Raw genomic sequence first — 23,661 nt, forward strand, 5'->3', positions numbered from 1 at the left:
GGTCAGAGCCCCACAAGTCACCCTATCTTGGATTCCCCTAGGTCTCTAGTTTTAAAAAATGCACAGGTTTGGTAGGTTTCCCTAGGTGCCGGCTGAGCTAGGGGCCAAAATCTACAGGTAGGCACTTGGCAAAAAACACCTCTGTTTTCTGTCAAAAATTGGGATGTGTCCACGTTGTGTTTTGGGGCATTTCCTGTTGCGGGCGCTAGGCCTACCCACACAAGTGAGGTATCATTTTTATCGGGAGACTTGGGGGAACATAGAATAGCAAAACAAGTGTTATTGCCCCTTGTCTTTCTCTACATTTTTTCCTTCCAAATATAAGAGAGTGTGTAAAAAAAGACGTCTATTTGAGAAATGCCCTGTAATTCACATGCTAGTATGGGCACCCCGGAATTCAGAGATGTGCAAATAACCACTGCTCCTCAACACCTTATCTTGTGCCCATTTTGGAAATACAAATGTTTTCTTGATAGGTATTTTTTACTCTTTATATTTCAGCAAATTAATTGCTGTATATCCGGTATAGAATGAAAACCCACTGCAGGGTGCAGGTCATTTATTGGCTTGAGGTACCGAGAGTTCTTGATGAACCTACAAGCCATATATATATTCACGCAACCAGAAGAGTCCAGCAGATGTAACGGTATATTGCTTTCAAAAATCTGACATTGCAGGAAAAAGTTACAGAGTAAAACGTAGAGAAAAATAGCAGATTTTTTTCACCTCAATTTCAATAATTTTTTTTTCCAGTTTTTATTTTCTGTAGGAAACCCTTGTAGGATCTACACAAATTACCCCTTGCTGAATTCAGAATTTTGTCTACTTTTCAGGAATGTTGCGGTTTCTGGTATCCAGCATTGGTTTCATGCCCATTTCTGTCACTGACTAGAAGGAGGCTGAAAGCGCAAAATAATGTAAAAATGGGGTATGTCCCAGTAAAATGCCAAAATTGTGTTGAAAAATTGGGTTTTCGGATTCAAGTCTGCCTGTTCCTGAAAGCCGGGAAGCTGGTGATTTTAGCACCGCAAACCCTTTGTTGATGCTATTTTCCAGGGAAAAACCACAAGCCTTCTTCTGCAGCCCCTTTTTCCCATGTTTTTGAAAAAAACTAAATTTTCACTGTATTTTGGCTAATTTCTTGGCCTCCTTCTGGGGAACCCACAAAGTCTGGGTACCTCTAGAATCCCTAGGATGTTGGAAAAAAAGGACGCACATTTGGCGTGGGTAGCTTATGTGAACAAAAAGTTATGAGGGCCTAAGCGGGAACTGCCCCAAATAGCCAAAAAAAGGCCTGGCAGCGAAGGGGTTAAATCATTTTATTGCTAAGCACAGCGACCCAGCCCTGGAGGTCAGGGCCCCCACCCCCATCCTTCTCCATGTCAGCGCCAGTCCGCAGCACTGGTCGCACTGCCCCAAAGACGGCCCTGACGACAAGCGCCGTCTAAATTGAACATTGCCCAGCAAGGCACTGTAAAGCTTTCCATGGAACAAACGGGCTCTGGCATCCATAGCAACAGCCCAGGGGGTCACGCATGCTCAGAACCCCTTTTGTGACATACCAAGTGACGTCATTGCCTAACCCAACTAGAGAACCGAACACAAGGCAGCCTGGCCTACTGGCGTGAACTGGGCCTCAGCTGCAGTCTTCGAGGCTCGTGTCCCTCTTACAGACGCTCCGGGCATGGAGGGGCTGCTCCAGCACGTCTAAAGCGCAGAAAAACCTTCCCCGCTTCCCTAAGTCGAACCTGTGCTTCAGCCTTGGACTTTCGGCTCTCCACGCCACTGCACATGCACTCGAGGAATGATCGTACACTTCTGGGCTGTGGTGTGGGCACTGCAGCGCCTTGGATTCATCCCCAAATCACAACCCAGAGATCGGCGTGTTGAGGACTGTGACTCGCCTAGCACCAGCACCAAAGCCAAATCCCGCACACCATCACCAAATCCGGCAACCTCCTCCAAAGCACCAGGGGCCTGGTATTTTTCATCATTGGTGGGCAGAGATGATGGCGGCCGTGGGGCACAGAAGGAGGACAAGAGGCCGAGAAGCGATAGTTTGAGAGCCGCTCCTGCCCCCGATGCCAAGAGTAGGTTTCTGGGAGCCCTCCAATCAAGCGGCACCAAGAAAGAGGACCATCCAGGGGCCTCAGGCACCAAGAGGCGAACCGACGACGTCTTTCTTTTCCTAGAGTAAACAATTCTCACTATGAATAATAATTAAACGCAGCAAAATTACCCAAGTGAGAAACTCTAGGCTGGGCAATCTGTGGTTAACATGGCTGTGGAGGTGGTTGTCATGGCTCTTTCCGCGACTATACTCCATGGGGGTGAAGGCCTATGTGCCGTTCTGCATCCCACCGCGCAGAGCTGCTCACAAGCAAAGTAAATGGTGGATTTACTCACTCTTATTGATATGGAATTTGTCTAAACAAATAAAAATGAAGTGTAAATGATTCTTAGTTCTTTGCTTGCTTCTTTCACCATTGCTGCTACTCCGATCAGGCAGTAACCGCAGCCCGCTACAAGGGGGAGCTCTGCTACTGCCTAACCCCCTGAAAGTAAATCTTGTAGACATGCAAATTTAGCTGCGTGGCGAATTATAAGCGAACTAGAATACTCATCTTTGCAAATGAAATACATTTTTGATATTAAAATAAATGTTACTCAAGCAAAGAGCAAATTATGTTGCATTTTTTAAAGTGGGCAGTACAGAATTTGGAAACCCTTATCTAGCTTACAGCCATCATGCTGTTGCAGGTCTCATTGTTTTTGAGGTGTCTGTTTTAAACATTAAAATGTGTCTCAACAGAAAAAGATAGAGTCCCTGGGGCAGGGTTCTCTCTCTTATCATAGATAGGGAAGCCTCCCGGTCAGCGTGGCTATGGCTCTCTTGCTACAGACAGCAATGTGACCCCTTCCTCACTTTTGACAGATTAATGCCTTGCGTAGCTGACCCATATTTTCAACAGTGCAGATGGCAGAGCCATTTTTTATCTCTCGCAGATTGCAGAACCACCCCTCAGATGCCACGGCCAGCTTAACTATCCCTCACTTACCACACTCAGCAGGGTTATACTTCTACTTTGTCAGAGAACCGTCTCTTTAGATGTCTGATATCTTCAAAGATGTTTGCCACCTGTAATGTACAGCAGAACTACCAATCACATACTACAGCATAGCTGTCCCTCACTTGTCACGGACAGCAGAGCTATACCTCAAATGTGGCACATCCGCTGGTTTATATGCTGCTTAGTCTAGACTGCATAGATATTCCTTGACTGCCTCAGACTCCTGTTGCACCCCTCACATTTCACAGACAGCAAAGCTATTCTGCCCCAGCTAGACATCAGATCTATGTCTTGCTACAAGGAGCTATCCTTGATAGGTGCGTACCCGTCTATTGGTATGTCTGTCTGTCTTCGTCCATCCTTCTCTCCAATAGAGCGTGAAACAAGGATCCCCAAGTACAAGGACTCTTCTGGGACCTAAGGAAACAGGTCTGTGGCAAAGAAAAGATCAGCGAAAATCTGGTTTGAAGAAGAGAACCTCAGAGACAACTGATGGTGGACAGAGATAACAAGAGGACACTGACACACAGGGACAGAGGGAATTTCAGAAATGTGTAACACTGGTCTGCGGAAACATCAAACATAACAACATAGGGAAGTTGCAACCAAGGACAAGAGAAACAGCTCATTATAGTGACAGACAACATTCACACGGGTTAGGTTGGAAGGTCGCAACTGCCTGTTGAGACCACAGGACACTATGAGGAGGAAGGAAGTGTGTGAAGGGAGCAGTGTCCAGTGGGGGATCGTGTTGAGAAGATCTCTGAAGCAGAGTGAGATTTGGGTCCACGTTGAGGACCGATGCACCTACCCTGCCTTCCACTCAAGTTCTGCTGTTCGCAACAGCGGTATGCCAGGTGGAGACAGCAGTGAAGGTAAAGGGCTGTCACCCTAGTCCATCATTGTAACAAGAAGTGGGTCATCACCCTCTGCAGTGTTGGGACTCAGAGGGGCCATCAATCTGTGCGGTTTGCATCCCCTGTAGGCCTGGAGGGGACCATGGTGAAGAGAGGGCTGTCGCCCTGGAGCATCTTGCAATAGTGAAGCATAGCAGGTTGTGACCTGTGGAAATAGAGAATCAATTCCACCATCCAAAACCATAAGAACCCGAAACCTGCTGCCAAACACAGAAAGGCTACTGCATGGTGAGAGGTGTATCACGGATGCCTCCCACCTTGCCCTCAGCATTCAGACTTCTGCTCACCACTAGGCCACTGACAAATGACAGGGACCTCCTAATAGCAGAGCAAGAGAGTGGGTAAGGCTGGTTGCTGGACCGCCGAGCTTCCTGCGAACTTGCTCTGACTAAAATCACTATGCCTTCTTAAAAGTCAGAATGTCCCAGCACCAATGTGGAACTTCTAAGATGTGTACTTACTAGTGGGGCCCAGCCTGAATGCTGCCTCACAGGAATGGGAAATAACCACAGTTGTTAGAGAAGTGTGACTCATGGCCTTACCTGCACAATGCTGGAGTACTAGCATTATGAAAACTGCACATATTTTTTGATTGTATATACTTTTTCATAAAAGCAAGTATCTGGCTAGACATTTATTGGGGTTGCTAAGCTTGCTTTCACTTATGACTCTGCATGCAGTTTGCACCTCTCTTCTCCCCACTCCCACAAGCAGCCTTGGACCGCTTGACCTGCTCTACCACTGAGAGTCAAGTGTTGAAGATGTACTACTTGGCCCAGGCACTCAGAGTCCATGGTATGGTGGGCTCTTGGACGTTATGAGGAAAAAGCCTCAATCACCATGGCTGGACTAAGTAGCTCTTGTTAGCCCCATGACCCTCTGGAAGAGGTTCTGAAATGCTTGAAGTGTGTATGTGAAAGGTACAGGGGAGAAACACTTAAAGCAAGTGTGCACATAAAAGGTACAGATGAGAAGTGCTTTAAGTAAGTGCACACGAGCGGTACAGGGGAGGGGTGCTTGAATCATCTGTGCACATAAGGAGGCACTTGAAGAATGTATGTAAAAAGGTACAAGGGAGAGGTACTTGAAGCAAGTGCACTTGTGAAAGGTAAGACGGGAGGCGCTTGAAGTGCACTTGGAAGATTCAGGGAAGAAGTGCACGTGAAAGGTATATAGGGGCGGTGCTAGGTAGATGAGAAGGGACAGTGACAGAGGGGTGGAGTAGGGGAGAGGTTAGGCAGGCAAAGACGAGTGGTGTAGGAGACAGTGAGGAATGAAAGAGATGCATCAGAGTGGTGTAGACGTTATTGGACAGGTGTAGTTGCAGGAGAGGTGCACTGGGAGATGTTCACAGGCGAAAGTCAAGGTGAAGAACAGATGAGCAGATAAGAATTGCAGCACAGAGGCGCAAGGTACGTGTGTAAGGTGAGGTGAAGACGACAGCGTAACTGCAGGCTTAGTTCTGATGGAACTGCACATGAAACTGGCACTGTCTTCTCCTTCCTGCCCCTACCCAGGCTGTGGCCAGGGAGTGAGAGGTGACGGAAAGAGAGGTCACTGCAACTAAGCAGAGACTCTTTTAGCGACAGTATTTAATAATACTGCTAAGAACGGGCCTCAGGTTTTAGTATCCACCATAACAGTGCCAGTGGCCTTGCAGGGTTTCTGCCAAGCGTTTTTAAGCAATGGGTGATGCAAGACGTTTTCTAATTGGCAGTGACAGACTTAGAAGTCACTCGGCCAGCATTATTAACTCCGAAAGGTCACTTTAGGTCTAACTAATGCAGATGAGATCCACATAAAAAGCACACACCACCCTTCATGTATAATATGTGCAAGAGCTCTTCAGTCAAGGAAATAAGTCAAAAGAACAGTCAGCTCAAACACCATCAGCACTCGCCCTTCTCAGCTCCTGAACCTGTTTTTACCATCTGTATCATTTATTTTGCATTTGGGCTGCACTCACAATTCCAGTTTTCATTATCAAAGTTATTCCTCGGCGCACACTTTTTATATTCAGTTGTACGTTAAGAACAAAAGCATTCCTCTTCTCGCAATGCATTATACAAAACTCCAATCTGTTCTTTATTTGTTTCGACTTCCTAATACTCTCACATCTCACCTTTCCTTTATGCAGGCTATTACCTTACCAGCGTCTTCAGTCTCCAATTTTATTATGTATGTTTTTACCTTTGTTCCGCTTCATCTTTCATCACTATCAGCCTTTCACTGCACGCCTCTATGTCTAATAGTGGTAGTGTGCTATACGTATACTTTGCTTCCCTTGTTTGCTGCAATATTTCAGCATGGTCTTCTATTTACTATCTAAACCTTTCCTTCACCTCTGTAAAGTTTGTTCCAACCAATATCTCTTGTACTTTGTCTTTCCATTGAATGTGGCGTTCTTCGTAGGATTTAAACAATAAATCGATCTGCATTATGTGGAGATATTGTATTCATAGGCCAAAAATCAGTCGTTTTTCTGTGTTTTTGTGTAGCGTTTAGCCGCAGGCAGCTGTAGCTCTCTGTAGCCGAGTACTAATGCCGCCATTAGGGGTACAGCATATCACGGCTGGTGAAAAAGTAGCTCTTACGATTTCACATGCATGGAGTAATGATGCCACCATGTGGCCTACTGTGTGTATTAAATACATACATTCACACTAAGACTACGCGCATTGCACTGTGGATGCTTTTTATGTTATTTTTTTCAAGCTTTAAATTGTCCCCTTTTTTCAAGATTCGTGACAGAAGGTAGGATGTTCAGAAAGACTTAGAAGAAAGGAAATATCTTTTAATGCTGAAAAGCAGAAACAAACGTGGGAGTTTTTCCTACTAGCAAAACAAATAATGGAAACGCTGCTGTGGTGCTGGAAAGGGCAAATACATGTTCTTTGCAAAGATGTGTATATATATTTAGCCTGGAAAGGGTAGATTACAGCTGGCAATATACACTGTTTTTTTCAATTCAATTTAAAATTCAGGCTCCTGCCCATTTTGGGTTAATTACATATATCTACACGATGTCCCTGGACAAGATAGTTAATTTATCAGGTGTGTAGAAAAACTGGGCCACAAGCCTCGCCCGCCGACTTTGAGGCCTTGAGCAAAACCTTAGTTTAATAAATGTAAAGTCAGCTTGTAATTGAGGGTTTAGAAGAAAGAGGTGGTAGTACCACAGGGAGACCGCCCCCCACCCTCCCACTCCCTTGTTAGGATTCCTTCCGTGTATCCTCATTCGTAGATAACTTCCATCACCTCACCGACCTTTCGTTGTTGTTCTGACCGCCGCCTTCATTTTATTTATTTTTATAAGCGACACCTGCATTTATCCATCCCATTTCTGATGCATGTGCATTTTGTAAGTAGATTCTTTTCAGCTGCCCGATTTGAACACTCCAGCCGCTCAGGCCTATAAGTTGCATCCCCGACTCATTGCTGAGCAAGGAACAACTAATATCACATGGGTGTCATAACCAAAAAAAAAACCAGAACGAATATTCAATAACATAAATTATTTTCTCACAGTGGCTTCTATCTGATGTCAAAGATGAGCTATAAAATGAAGGAATGAGGTGAATACTGAATAAATGTCAGAATCAATTACCTGTCCCTTTTTGCCCCTTTTCATTGTATTCGAACCATAATTCTACTGTGAAAGGGGGAAATGTATTATTCCTGAGATGTGTCTGATTTTACATGGATTATGTGGAAGGCAGAGCGCTCTATAATTTCAAAAAGGATGCACGTTTCTGAAAAGGTAAAAACAACCACCAGCTGTCACTGCCACCAAACCTGACCATCATATTGCAAATTGGAAAACCCTCATCCCAGAAGACACTGCCGAAATCATGAGAAAAATCCACTCTGGGGCCCCCATCGACCCCTGCCCCCACCTCATCTACAACCTAGGAGAACTCTGATCAGCTCTCACCTCACCACCATGTTAAATGCCTCTACCCAAAGCGGAATGATCCTGGACAACTGGAAGCAAACAGAAATCACTGCTCTCCCAAAAAAAAAAAAAAACTACAACAGACCCAACAGGGTACAGCAACTATAGATCACGCTCCTGCCCTTCTCATCCAAAGTTGTGGAGAAAGCCATCAACAAACAATTCTGCAACCATCTTGAAAACCACCACCTCCTAGACATCTTGCAACCTGCATTCCACAGCAACCACAGCACAGAAATTACCTTCATCGCAGTAACTGATGACATCTGGACCATCATGGACAAAGGGGAAACTCAAATATTTAACCTCTCCACGGCCTTCAATACTGTACCCACAGCACCCTCATCACAAGACTCCACAACTCCAGAGTACAAGGACCTGCCTTGAGATGGCTGGCCTCTTTTCTGTCCGACAGGATCCAACAAGTCAGCCTCCCACCCCTCATATCTGAACCAAAGAACCTCATCCGCAGAGTCCCTCAAGGATCATCCCACCCTCTTCAACATCTACACAGCATCTCTCGCTCAGTGTAAGGTCCCAGGGAATCAACAGTCTCCTACACATATGAAACTCAGCTCATCCTTTCCCTCACAGACAACAACCACACCACGAGGACCAACTTCATGTCAAACGTAGCAAACTGGAGGAAACAGAACTTCCTAAAAATCCACACGGATAAAATGGAAGTCATGATCTTTGGGAACAAGAACTCTCCATGAGATTCCTTCCGGTGGCCAACTGACCTGGAACCTACTCCCACTGACCACACTAAAAACCTTGACATCATCTTGAACAACTGTCAAACAGGTGAACGCAGTCACCTCATCCTGTTTCTTCACTGCATGATGTTCAAATGACTCCCTACTGACACCAGATGCAGAGTCACCCAGACCCTCATCATCAGCAGACTAGATTGTAATGCGGCAATGCACTCTACCCTGGCATCACAAATCAACTCATACAAAGACTCCGGAACACCACCGCCAGGCGCTTCCTCAAGATCCCCCGCAGCGCACACATCATGCTCCACATCAGAGAGCTACACTGGCTACCAATTCAGAAGCACTGCCAATTCAAAATGCTCACTCATGCCTACAAAGCCCTCCACAACGCCAGACCTGCCTACCTCAACCACCCCTTCAACTTCCGCCACTCACCAGGTAACTGCACTCAGCCACACTTACCTTGCACAGATACCCTGCATGCGTAGAAGCAAATCGGGAAGACACATTCCTGAACAGGAGCCAAATCCTGGAACGACCTTCCACATCACATCAGGACCTCCCCATCGCTAATCGAGTTCCACAAGAAACTAAAGGCCTGGCTGTTCAGCTAGAAGCCCGATTGGCCTAATCATCTATTCCAGCACCTGGATACCCCTTGGGTGATAAGTGCACTTTACAAATCCATCTAACATAACAAATATCAGGATACAGAAATGTAGACCAAATTTGGTGATCAACTTCCACAATCATCTTTCCAAGCATGATTCTGTCCGGGGCAAATTGTAAATGCAAAGAATGAAACTGTAAATGAAAAGCCATTTCTGCTTTAAAAAAAAAAAAAAAAAAACACAAACAGGACATGCCACAAATACATTAAAAGCCAATGCTTCCCCGCAAACAGTACAGGGCAAATACCATAGTGCTGGGGCTACAGGTAGACGGTAACGAAAGTGCCTGCTGTGTGACCTGCATGGAGCTATCATGAGCTTCATGCCTGAACCTCATTCTGGTCCTTATAGCTTAGGACCTTCCTCTCACAAAATTAATACCTATAATGTTCTTCCTAATAGGCCACATTCAATTGTTGTCAACCATTGTCATTTATTACTCATTTTATTGACTTCGAAAGAATGAAAGGCCATGTAGGACTCATCCATGATTAAAACCTGTGTCCGTAGGTCCTCAAAGATCCTCACACAATTTTCACAGTCTTTAACATGTCAGCCAGGATGTATGTGCTGTCCCAGGCCATGCCAGGCCTCTTCAGCTGCCTCTCCAAAGCTGTAGCTTTCTCCTGCAGCTCAGCAGCAGTTAGCGTCTGTTCCCTCTGTCGCCTGCAGAACAGGATCTCATTCACCTCCTCCTCAATCCGCCGTGTGTAGATCAGAGGAAAAACCTCACGGAGGACATTCACAACCTGCTGCTTCAGTAGGGCGTCACGGCACACCAGGTTCAGGATGAAGATGCCTGAATGAACGGAGAGAGAGGAAAAGGGATGCGGCAGAAAGAGGGGACAGTTAAAATTAGTATATTATCTAATCACGCTATTTACGTGTGCGGAAATTGTTTTGACCATCTGCATAACCACTAACTTTATAATAATTCCAGAAAATGGGATAATGCACTCGCACATTTTTTATTCACCTTGTCTGGAAAGCCCTTTAGGACCAAACAATTTTGATATCGTCCTTTTAACCCTTCTGCACAAAGGCAGCATTTCATAAGTGGTGTTATTCTTCCTGCCCACAACCCTAACATGTTGTGTCTTTAAGTACCCAAAAATACACACTAGTTATTAAAGATAACTTACTTGTTTGACTAATTGTTGGAACACTACATTAAATGTATCTTCTCTTTACAGATGCCTCCCCTTCATTTGGCGACTGCCAAGTTTGTATGGCACAATGTCAAACATATCATCTGACATAATGACAAGCCCTTTCGTAGAACAAGCTTTTCTGACTAATGCCAAGCCTAATTGGCATGACACTAGAGCTTGTCACAATTTGTGCAAAATAACCAATATCAGTGCATTATCATCTCAAGATTAATTACAAAACCTAGAGGCAATAGCACAATTAAGAGTGGTATAATTAAACACTTCTCTGAACACTCAGATGAACTGATAGGTGAACTCATTGCACTTGCACTTAATGATATTATTTACAGCCGCCCTGGGGAGCTGGGGCAATAACCCTACCTCCATGTAGAACAACTGCAAATGTGTATGATGCCAATAGGTTAAAAAAACATGCTCTGTTAGCTGCATCTAGTAAAGTGCACACCTGCAATTGGTGTGACCTCCATTTAGTGCTTTGGGTTGGTTCATCCATGTTTTTTCATATGGACTTGGTGTAAAGATGAGGACACACGTAATCTTGTATTTCTTAAGTTTATTTTCTCAAGCTGGTCCACACATCCTTTCTCAACCGTCTCCCATATCAGAATGCCTCAACCTCCAACCCCCAGGTTCCATCTCCCCACATTCTACATTCCACCCCTCAACCTTCCACTATACTTAAACATACAACACACTTTCCCTCCTTAAACAAAACTAACAAAAGAAATATAAACATTAAAATACATATAACAACAGAATACAGAAAATGTATTGTAAATCAAAACATAATGTAAACACCATACTTTTTTCTAAACAAAGTCTTTGAGCTTTGCAGGCTGTCGTCTCGTCCTGACATAGGACTTTACACGTGACGCAACAGAATTATAATTCACAGGATGATAATTCACAACAGAATGATCATCCATAGTAACATTACCATTACTGTCACCCAACTCCATATTAGCCTCTCCTTCACAAGAACCATTCTCCATGACTTCCTGTTGTTCACAACTTGCCCCTTTTTTTATACAAACACCAGATTGCATCCCACTTCCAAACATCACTAACGGATCAGTTCCACAATTTCCGTCATGATACTCAAAATTACCAGCACATTTTGCCAATCTGCTCACATTCCACACTTTACCATCCTGTGTAACAACACTTTTTTTTAACACTTTTACAACCTTCAAAGCCACGGCCAAACTTAGATGCACCTTTCCTCACAAAACCTGGCTCACGCACCTTTACCCAATCACCAACCGAAAAACTAGGTTCCCTCACCTTCCACTTGTCATCATATCTCTTCTTAAATTTCTCTTGTTTCCCCCTCACCCTTTCTCTAACTTCCTCCACTGAGATATCCTCCCAGTCCTTACTCAGTTTCTTCTTAAACCACCACAGACACAATTTAGACACAGGATGTCTTCCTTTCAGTAATTTGAATGGACTCACTTCCGTATAGAACCATATGGTTCTAACTCAGCAGCTATACAATTCCTTCCTGGCCAACCGTCCCTCACATATCTCTTAACCTCTTGGAAAACTAAATCCTCCTCATCGCACTTCATCCACTCATCTTCATGTATACTACCAAACTCGGCAGACATGTATCCAGACACAGAAGATACCACATCCCTTTCCACAATACTCACACCTTTCCCTTCATCCTGTGGAAGACGCGACAAACAATCCGCTACAGCATTACTTCTACCCGGCACATACTCCATTTTAAAACAATACTCTTGCAACCTGGAAACAAGTCTGGCAATACGGGCAGTGGCATTCCAACCTCCCCCAGGAGATAAAATACCTACTAAAGGCTTATGATCTGTCTGCAGAATAAAATTGGACCCTCAAATATAGTCTCGAAAGTGCTCCACAGCCCAAATGCATGCTAGCAATTCCTTCTCAATTACTGCATACCTTCTTTCTGCATCCGTCAATGTGCGAGAAGCAAACGTGACATTCCATTTGTCTCTCCCACATGTCTGAGATAAAACCCCACCAATCCCATACATGCTTGCATCAACAGTAACTATGCATTGTGCCCCCACACAAAAAGGTCTCAAAGTAGGCGCCTGTATTATCTCTTTCTTAATCCTCTCAAATGCATTACTCTGTTTTTCTGTCCATACATATTGGACTCCTTTTCGCCTAAGCTCCCTCAAAGGCTCAATTTTTGTAGCAAAATTCTCAATAAATTTGCTATAATACTCACACAAGCCAGTGAATGATAATAATTTTTCACGATCATCAGGAGCAGGAGCATTTACTATTGCTTCCACTAGGGATCGTTTTGGTACAACACCTTCTCCCGAAATTGTATGACCTAGGTACTCAACAGATTTCAAGAAGAATTTGCACTTCTTCTCCCTTAAAGTCAAACCATTCACACTCAACACTTTACAAACATTTTCTACATGCAGTTTGTGTTCAACTTCATCTTTTGAGAAAATTAAAACATCATCCTGGAAACACTTCACATATTTGTCCATGTCTTTAAACAAATGAAACATCGCTCTCTGGAAGACTGACGCTGCTGACGCCAATCCAAACAGCATCCTCTTAAATTGGTATAACCCTTGCGGGGTGATAAACGCCGTGAGATGTCTAGAATCTTCCGTTAATTCAATTTGGTGATACGCCGATCTCAAATCCAATGTGGAAAAAATATTCGCCCCCTCCAACATACTAATGACCTCATTTATCTTGGGTAAAGGATGGCAATTCACAATGATGTTAACATTTACAGCTCTCAAATCCACACACAGTCTCAAAGAATTGTCAGATTTTCGTGCTAAAACGATCGGAGAAACCCACTCAGAGGATTCAATCTCTTCTATCACACCCTCATTCACCATATCTGACAAGATCTTCTTTAATTCATCTCTGACACTAATGGGAACATTCCTAAGTTTCTGAATTACAGGTTTGGCATTAGCCTTGACTTTAATTCTGTGGCTGTAGTTGATCAATTTACCCAATTTACTAGTGAAAACTTGTGGAAACTTAGAAGTAATCCACTCTGTTGCCTCCCTGGACTCTATCACTAATACAGGTTCACTACACCGGGGATTCAAAATTACACCCAATTTTCCTTGGTCCCTCCATCCTAGGACATTAACCCCCTTAACTGCAACATACAATTTAATATTGGCACGTCTCTCTTTAAAAGTGATTCCAGTTTCAACAAAACCAGTCACATCAATAGTCCTCCCTTCAAAACTTTCAGCAATAATATCTGGTTCCTTCAAATCGGTCAATTCCCAAATTCCCTCAAAGACTTGCTTAAAATAATCTTGTGTAACAATTGTCCAAGGTGACCCCGAGTCTGCCATTAACTCCAGCCTCCTCCCATCGATTTGTACCTCACATCTAGGTCGTTTTATCTGTTTGCACCGTATTTCATCCCCATGCTTGAGTGACAACACCATGCCCTTTTGCTCATTATCACCCTTCAGCCAATCATGACCATCTTTACCACTACTAACACACGCCATCTTCCCTTTGGCTACATAGTTACTTTTCTTGAAATCTTTACATACCCGAGCAAAATGTCCCAACCTTCCACATTTCATACATTCTTTTCCAACTGCCGGACATTGGGGCGACGATGCAAGATGGTTCACACTACCACAACGGAAACAGGATAGTTTCTCCATCCTATCTTGTCTCACCCATTTCTTACCCACACCAGTATTCTTGAAACCAGGATTACCACTCGAATTACTACCCATCATTGCACCCACCACCTCAGATTCTATATTATTAACTTTATCGACATCCTGTACAGATCTCATCCACTTCTCAGATTGCTCTAGAGCTTTCGCAGTAGAGATTACATCTTGCAATTTAGGATCCCCCATAACCCACAGATGTTCTTGGATCTTCCTGCTTTTCACATGCACTATAATTTGATCCCGAATCATCTCATCAGTCATATCACCAAAATTGCAATGTATAGATAATCCTCGTAGTGCTGTTAAAAACTCATCAAATGTCTCATCAGAATGCTGTGCCCTAGTATAAAACTTGAATCTATTTAATGCCAGACTTGCAGTAGGTTTGAATCTCTTCTCCAATCTCATTAGCGCTTCCTTGAAAACGTCCACTTCTCCCTCCGTATGATCTGGTAACAGTACTGGTGGTAAAGTTCTGAAAACCATCTGCCCCTCAGAGCCTAAACAATGTAATAAAATATTTTTTTTCCTATCTTGTGACATTTCGTTATCATCAATAGCTTTCATATAAGTCAAAAACTCTTCCTTCCACCTAGTCCAATGCAATGGTGGTTCTCCCTTGTTCTGTAAAAACTTTGCAGGAGGTTCAAACTGCATCTTTTCTCCCTTTTCCTTTTAATAAGTATACTTATATATATAAAGGGGGAAGAAAAAAAAAAATATGAAAAAATAAAAAATAAATAAAAAGAAATTTATGTAAGTGACTTTAGTTGTTCATAAAGTTAATGAATATTTGTCACAAAGATGTTCCTTTTCCACATTTTTCCTTTAAAGACCTTCTTTAGTGACAATAATAGAAGAAACCATCCGATAGTCCTCTGTTTATGTCTAGAAGACAAAGTCCCGGCTCCGCCCAGAACAATATGCAGAGAACAGCACAGACGGCAGGAACAGCAAGAAACAGGTGTACTCCAACACAGGGCTGCGCAAACAAGTAAGGTATATTGCTAATGTAATCCTCATGTAATCCTCAACACAGCAGTCTTCCACTTAAATTCAATCCGGTACGATGCGAAGATTCGCTACTGCGCGTAGAGCACAGAATGTACAGCACGCTCTAGGATCCAGAAAAGGATGTCGCGCGGCGCGTTGTTTAAATTAGGCCGCGTGACCAAACCCACAATGGCAGTTCAAACTGGCAGGCAAAGGCAGCGAAGAAGGAGGAACAGAAAGCACTAAAATAAAGTAAAAACTGAAAGCCCACCTTCACTGTCGTGCCTCCATATCGCGCACTCGTTCAATTCATGTGTTTCCTTCTGTTGAAATTGCGTGAAGTACTACTCCTTCACCTCCTCCGTAGTGTGCGCCTGGAGTACATCCTGTCAAACCTTTAATAGTCCACTACTTCTTTCATTGAATCTTCCTTTCCCTCGTCGCCAAAATGTAAAGATGAGGACACACGTAATCTTGTATTTCTTAAGTTTATTTTCTCAAGCTGGTCCACACATCCTTTCTCAACCGTCTCCCATATCAGAATGCCTCAACCTCCAACCCCCAGGTTCCATCTCCCCACATTCTACATTCCACCCCTCAACCTTCCACTATACTTAAACATACAACACTTGGGTTAAAATAAAATTGAGCTTAAACAATGTATTGTACAGGGCCATTAGTAGTACACAGAGGCTTGGCAATTGGGTTTCAGAGTAGAGGGGTTTGTTCGCACTTTAAGTGGCAACAGTGGCCTATGAAAAATACGCACAAATCAAATATGACACTTGCAGTAAACCTACCTACCACACTGGGAGTTTTTGTTGCGGTGTTTTCAGTCTGGATCCTTGATTAATATTTGGGAATGTCTGACACTTTAAGATCTAGGATTTCTGGGACATGATTTTACAGAACATTTTTAGGTTTGCCTCCTTTTTGCAGACCAGCAGACCCTGTATTCTAAAACTACCAGCTCTTAATGTACTCTCCATGATGTACTACCTCACAAGTGGATTCCTCTAAGTTTTTGAAACATATGGAGTCACAGGGACATTACTTTGACCGTTTATTCAACGAGGCACCAGCTAAAACTTTATCTGATTCTGCCTTTCAGATAGCCATTTTTAAGAATATTTTTTTGCATAAGTTTGATTGTATATGGTTGAACCGAACACTTATTCATCATTATTGATATGCTTCTTGGTTTTTTTTTTCTGGACATGACAGGGTTTGAGGAGTGGATAAATTTTCAAGTCTGGAGTTTGACAATGCAACTGACAAGCAGACCTGTGTTACATTCTAAAAATTGAAGGGTCATTGTGCCTGCTCCTTTCAACTGCTGGCTTTCTTCGGTCAGCCTCTTTCAGCCATTGGCTTGAGATTTTGTCTATCATGTCTTGGCTCAGCTCAATGGATTATTCATCTCTCAACTAACTGTATTGGCTGGTCCGTTGTACCCTATCTCCACTTGTGCGCTTGCATTGCACTGTTCGATTGATTATTGTACAACTACTCTCTCTGTCTGCTCAATCTGGCTCCCTCTTCTGTATCTCACTCTGTTCTGTCCCTTCTTCTTTCCCGTGTGCTACTTGTTCCCCCTTTAGCCCCTCCCTTGTTCCCCTGTGCGCTCTTTGTTTCTCCACCCTACTTGCTGTTTGCTCCTTATTCCCCTCTCCCTCTCTTGTGTGCTCTTTGTTTCTACCCTTTCCTCCTGGTAGCTTCTCAAATGCTTCCAGGAACAGGGGTGGGGTCAGCAGTCTCACTGATCCCATCCCACTCTGACGAGGTTGGGACTGCTGCCTTCCCGTCCTGTCACTGCTTTATCTTCACTGTCTGTTGAAACAGTCCAAGAAGAAAAACACACCTTTGAATCTTATGACTATGCACATATACATGCGTTTGGAGTGCCATTTGGGCATAAGGTTTGATAAGTGCATTTATTGAACTCTGTGCGAGCACAAAGCACTGAACTTTGGTGTTAAATGGAAGAGAGCGAGATATAACCCTACCGTGGCTGAACTGTACAATGTGCAACCAGGAAACTTTTGCTCAAATCTCAGCATCCTCATTTGATCAAACTGCACCAAGCATGACCTACCGCTTCACTTCCTTGTGTATTATTTTTCCAGTTTGAGAGTACATAAAAGCAATTCAGTTCAATATAAGTGCACTCCAAAAAATTCACCTGTATAGTTTACATAGCATAATATTGCTTAACAATTAATAATAAAGTGATATAGACAAACAGACAGAGAGAGAGAGAATGACACTGTTTTGAGTAACTTGTGGCTATGCTACCTGGGCATGAGGGTATTCTTGGGTGGGATTGTAAAATATTACTTTCAATTAATGCCACTCAATTCAAAGATTAAATAGCATGTAATTAACTGAGATACTGATGAAAAACACGCTTTTATTTTTAGGAGCCTATCCTTTTTCCATGACATTTGTTGCTTTGACTTTTAGAGCCAAGCCAGACCCCTGACTCAGCTCTCCCCAAGGCTGTCCGTGTCCACGTCCCTGGAAATACCATCCCCTACTTGAGTTTATATTTTGACTTCAGTGTGGTCATGCTCCATGCTTTGCCATGTTAAACGCAGTCCTACAAGCTTTGCAATTGCTTTTTTTGCTCCCATAGTGTCTTGGACATTTTACCTCTCTTTTGCGTTTCAGAGTATAGCTTTGGGTATTTTCTCTCTCTCAGTTTTATCCATGATTAATCACACTGCCCACACAATGGCAGCATTGCCCACCCCTTTGCATGTCTTGCTACATGAACGTTGCTGGTGTTCTTTTTAGGTCCAGCCTAGGCAGCGTGCATGCGCCGTCTCTCGACATGTTGTATCTCCTCTGTGGGCTTTTGGCATACTGCTCGATTCCCATTTGTTATTTTGTGTGCCATTCTAAAATGCGGGCTTTTCATTGGTGCACTGGTTGTATTTGTCCCTCCTTTGTGTGCTTGCTTCCCTCCTATGGCGACTAGACCTTTTACATGTACACTTCCACTCCTGTGGCATACTTTTTTTTTTCTCCTCTTGCTCGTGTTTTAGGAATGTCTTGTTTTCTGTGCTTGGCCAGCGAGTCGTTGCCGTTTGTCCCACCTACTGATGTGTTGTGCCCTTCCACTGCTACTGGCCCTGTTATATGGCTCACTTCGCATCTGGCCATTTACGTTAGTTTCGGGCAATATTTTTAGCATTGGTGTGCACATTGCACATTCTGACCGAGCACTTCCCACTTCACACTGCACCCAATTCACGGCAGCTGTGCTTCAATGTAAAGGTGCATTCAAAAGCGGGCTCTCAGGAGCCATGTAATACCTCTGTGCACCACTAACTTCTAGTCAGCAAGGAGTTTTTAAACATCCAGTATATTGGAGAGTCTGTATTTATGTCATCTGTGGGACACGGGGCTTGAAACCCAGTGGGGCTTACGTAGCATTTCATTCTTATTAGGTCGGCAGCAATCGTGTACGCCTGTCACAGTTAACATTTTGGCCATCTTGAAATGGTAACTTCCCACTGCATACGTAGGCGCTACCTCCCCGCTGGCCGTGGTGCGCACCCACGCACACTTCAAATTCAGACCGAGCACGTCTCACTTATCGTGGCACCCAATTCACGGTCGCCACCCTTCAATGTAAAGGTGCATTTAAAAGGAGCACTCTCTCAGGAGCCATTTAATACCTCTGAGCACCCCTAACTTCTAGCGAGCAAGGAGCCTTTGAACATCCAGTGTAATGGAGCACTTCCATTTACGTCATCTGTGGGACACGGGCTTGAAAAACAGCAGAGCTTACGTGGCCTTTCATTCTTATTAAGTCGGCAGCAATCATGTACACCTGTCACAGTTAACATTTTGGCCATACTGATATGGTAACTTCCCAATGCATACGTAGGCGCTAACTCCCAGCTGGCCATGCTGCATGGCCATGCTGCATGCCCATGCGCATTGCGTGTTGAACGGAACTGTGCCTGTCATGAAATGATGTGTTCCTTTTTAGAGCTTCCTGTAGCACATTCGACAACATTTCACTCCTTCACAGCGCTGTACATTATGTCCAGGACAGCGAGTGGCCATGACAAGAACACGTTAAGCAATGTCTGGTGTGGGCAGTCAGAGTATTCTTAACAATGGTCCCTAACCCAGGCCTGCCTGACCCGAAGCAGGTAGTGTCCCCTCGGGAGACCGGTTTGTGCATCCGTTTGGTTTCCTATGGATGATTACAGAGGTTGAAATAGTTGAGTGCCTGAACAAGAAAAAGTACACAGGTCTTCTGTGAGAGGAAGGCGGTGGTGAACACTAGGTTATATGATCGTTTTTATGGAAAACCATACCGTATTTGCCTCACACATCGTTCTGTACAAGCATCTATTTACCAATGCTGCCTGGCGTGTTATGTCTCAATCTAAGGGCAATATGTCTTTTTGAAACGTAAAGGATTTTTTTTTTTTTTTACTTTCTAATGAGACATGACTAAGGATGCCACCTTAGCTAGAGGAAAATAAATTCCATTCCCTTTTGTTCTAAGAGTCTACAAAGGCATGACTGCAAACAAAATCATCTTCATTCATTTGTAACATTATTTTCCTGTTGTTGTTTATTTTAATTATTAGTCGGGGATCATTAACGCGAGTCTAGAACACATTCAAAACTGCATTCTGTTTATATTTGCTGTTAGAGGTATGTACTGATGAGGGCTAAAAATACCGGCTATTGGTGATCTGGCTTATTTTTGTACCTGTTAAGACAAATACCGGTAGAAAACCAATCAGGTGGCAACCCTAGATATATGGTGTACTTGCTGTGGGTTTCTCGCATTTGACAGCAGTGAGAGGTGCATTTGTAACTTCATGTCCTGCGTTCTGCATTTTTATTTCGATTTTGGGGCACCAGAATACTTGCTTACACACCCAAGTCTAAGAATAAAAAATACATATACAACTTGACGACACAGTTGTTGACAAAGTACTTAGGTTTAGGGGTGCCTCAGTCCAATGGGGAAGAAGTACAGGTCTATCTGACTTTAAAGGCTCCATTAACACACGGGTCATTTTCGGGAATGCAGACTTCTGAGCCCCAGTTGCCAGGATTCTGCTTCAACAAAGTAACGTCGCCACTACGGCCTTAGGTGTATGTGATGTTTATAACAAAGTTTAGGCTATCATTTCTCCAGGGACTACTTTGCGGGGGGGTGAGGTGGGGGGGGGGGGGGGCGGGGAGTTCAAGAAAATAACATTTTTGCGTTCCTTCCCCTAATGTCCTACGAAAAGCCCAGCATAGTTGTTGCACATTCAACATTAGATATGAACATCCATGTACAGAGATAATTACTACGCTATAGCCTTGCACAACCACGTGCCAGTTTGTGACCATATACCCGTGTGAGCTACTGGACTTTTAGGATTACTTTGCTTTACCAGATCACTGGCGTGACCTTTGGTTGGGCGTCTTTCCAGCTGGGAGTTTTGGTGCAGCATCATAAATGATGATGTTGGTAAACTTGAAGCAAACGTTAAAGGAAGCTCCCACTATTGTCAGACTACTTTTTAAGAATGCAGTGCAATAATGTGCCTATTAGTGTCAAGGCTTCTTTGTTAAAGAAATACACTATTTCATATTCTCATTACATAGCACAGAAGCCCATCCTTGGGTGTGTGTGGCCGTTACCACTGGCACCTAAAGTAACAGAGGATGCTGTAGGACACAGGATAAGGTGATGCAAGGCTAAATACTTACTTGGCGCAAGAACCTACTGTACAGCATTTTATTTTCTGGGGTCTAACAAAAACAGTCTCTTAGGAAGTGTCCCAAAGAAACCAGCATCGACAAAACCAATAGTTCTGGCCCAGGCGACTAGAGGCTGGCGATCCACTGAACAAGCTGGAGTCGGGCTCGAGCCTGATGCTTGGCTCCGACTGAGCTCGAGGTCCACTTAGAATCTTGAGCCCTAAACGAGTCAAGGTTTCTGAGGAGGTCCTGTGGCTTAGTGGCTACAAATGGTGATCATCTAACATGGGGAATAAGGTTTGAACCAGGCCCGGGCTCTCAATCCTGTGTATTGTGGCAAATCTACATTTCATTAAAAAGATGTAGAGTAGTCTGTGTTGTGAAGCACTTATATTTCCGTGTAAAAGGTTCGCACTATGTGCCACTGCTAAAAAATAAAATGTGGGTTTTGCCAGTCACCCATTTGTTATTCTCCTCTTCCAAAGGGCAAAGCATTAACCCTAGCTACTAGAAAGAGATACCCATTTAGTGGCTGAATTGCCCAACGAAAACTGGAAAATCAGTGATCAATCCTGGCTTCCTTGCTTGACCAAATTTTGTGAACCTAGTCAAATATCCCCGAGCATGCTTTTTGTTCATTATCACAAATCAGAGCACCTCTAAATGCCAAGTTCAGAATAAGCACTGTACAAAACCTCTTCTGTTCAATTTAATAAATTATAATGTTGCTCTATGTATAAGGATCTAGGCCACATACAGGGTACACATGACAACTGACTTTCCTCTTAGTTCATTCACTGTCACCACGGCATGGGCAGGAATGTTTTTTTAGGTTGCAGACTATTAATAGTGCAGCTGTCTGGTTTACTAATGACATCTTAGGGACTTTCCGAACATTTGTTCCGCTCGTCGTTTACCATTGACTTGTTTGTAACTTACACTTTCTGGCTTTCCATTTGCTGGCTTTATTTGCTTTAGGCTCTCCAGGTTCAGTTCATCCAGCCCGTTCCCTAAACCATATTTTCTGTATCCTTCCACAAACTCACTTTTTGTTAACAGGCCTTTACATCTTGTTGTGATCTCATCACATTTGCTGTGCATTCACAGACAAAGGTCGAATACCAGGCTTTGTCTTCCAAAGGCACTTGTTTACTTTTCTTTCTCTGACTTCAAAGCGAGAGCATTTATGTGGCAATCTTGCTGGATACTGGAGGTAGGTAAGAGTTTTTTCTAGCACACAAGAAAGTTTAAATGAACTGTGTGCATATTTTAGAATATATCAGAATTGTGAAGCACATTTTTTTATTATTTCTGAAGTGTGTTGGAAACAAATATTTTAATATGGTCAAAACAAATCATTAAACTAGGTGATGCAATTACCATACATTTTCGTCTGTGCACTGTATATTTTATTATTAGAACTGTATGTAAGTGCAAAAGTAATGGTCATTTAAATTGAAAATATGTTGTAACAGCAGTGTGCTACCACACCATGAATACTCCACTCTACTCAGCACCACTCCATACCACTGCACTCTACTCTGCACCACTCCACTGCACTCTCCACCTCTCTACTCTCCCTGTATCACTCTACTCTATGCCAATACACTCTCCGCTGCTATACTCTACTGCACTCTTGGCCACTGCAATTTACACCACTCCACTCTAGGGCACACCAATCTACTCTGCACAACTCCACTCTATGCCACTGTGTACGCCACTCTCCAACACTGCACTCTACTCCAATACAGAGTAAAGTGCATTGTTGTAGAGTGTAACACAACTCTATGCCACTGCACTCTACGCCAATGCACCATACAACACTCTAATCTACTCAGCACAATTGCACTCTATCCCATTGAACTACACCATTACACTCTATGTAACTCTACACAACTGCACTCTATGCAGTCCATGAGACCATACTTTGGACAATGTGTAAAAGTGGATTAAATCACAACAATCAATCATTTATGGTTGATTTGAGCCTGGTGGGAGTTTACTCATACGTGTTGTGTAATTTCATCGTCCTTACTTCATACTGGCGTAACTGACTAGCGTTGGATGTTCCGGACGAAAACGATTAAGCAGTGCTTTTTTAGGAAGTTGATGTTGAAAGCAACAATTACTGTGATTTAATCCACTTTGACACATTTTCTTGAGGATTGTCTCATGCACGGTTTCAGCCTTGGGAGACCGAAATATCAACCTTATACTCTCCATGATCCAATTAATTGTATGAGCTGCTGGAGTCAATTAGAAGTGATTTCTGTGAAAGACTGCATACAGGACTCAAACATTTTGTGTTTGGAGAGTCAGGAGGGTTGGTGCTCTCCTTCTGTCCCTTGGATGTAAAGGGATTATGGACTAGAGAGGTCACCAGAGAACTTGTATAAAAACGCTAAACATTATCTTTGTTGCTTTGCTATATTGATGAATATATTATTAGTGAATATATATAAAAAATCCTAATTTTTCCATAAACTGATTACACGCTGTTTGAAGATTTATGGAATTTGGTTTATGGTTAATTACAACATTAATAGCATTTAATATCGCTGAAATATTTGTATGCAAATTATTCCTCCATGAACATTGTGTGCTTTACAGTTTAGATTACCCTGGTCTGTGGGGAATATTGGGTTACCCTGTTTATTTTTAACACTATACTCTACACCACTCTACTTTGCACCATTCTACACCACATCACTCTATGGCACTATAATCTGCACCACTCTACGCCACTGCAC

At 43.3% G+C, this 23,661-nt stretch overlaps 1 protein-coding gene across 2 annotated transcripts in view; it reads right to left on the bottom strand.

Annotated features, from left to right (window-relative positions):
- Positions 1-9,762: 9,762 nt before the first annotated feature.
- Positions 9,763-23,661, bottom strand: part of METTL13 (methyltransferase 13, eEF1A N-terminus and K55) — an 80,315-nt gene continuing 66,416 nt past the window's right edge. For both annotated transcript variants that reach the window (XM_069231441.1, XM_069231442.1), the window contains one exon: positions 9,763-10,135. In XM_069231441.1, the coding sequence (XP_069087542.1) occupies positions 9,861-10,135 (275 nt within the window). In that variant the 3' untranslated portion in view covers positions 9,763-9,860. The remainder of the gene's footprint in view (positions 10,136-23,661) is intronic.

This window comes from Pleurodeles waltl, chromosome 4_2, assembly GCF_031143425.1.
Source record: "Pleurodeles waltl isolate 20211129_DDA chromosome 4_2, aPleWal1.hap1.20221129, whole genome shotgun sequence".
Lineage (NCBI taxonomy): Eukaryota > Metazoa > Chordata > Amphibia > Caudata > Salamandridae > Pleurodeles > Pleurodeles waltl.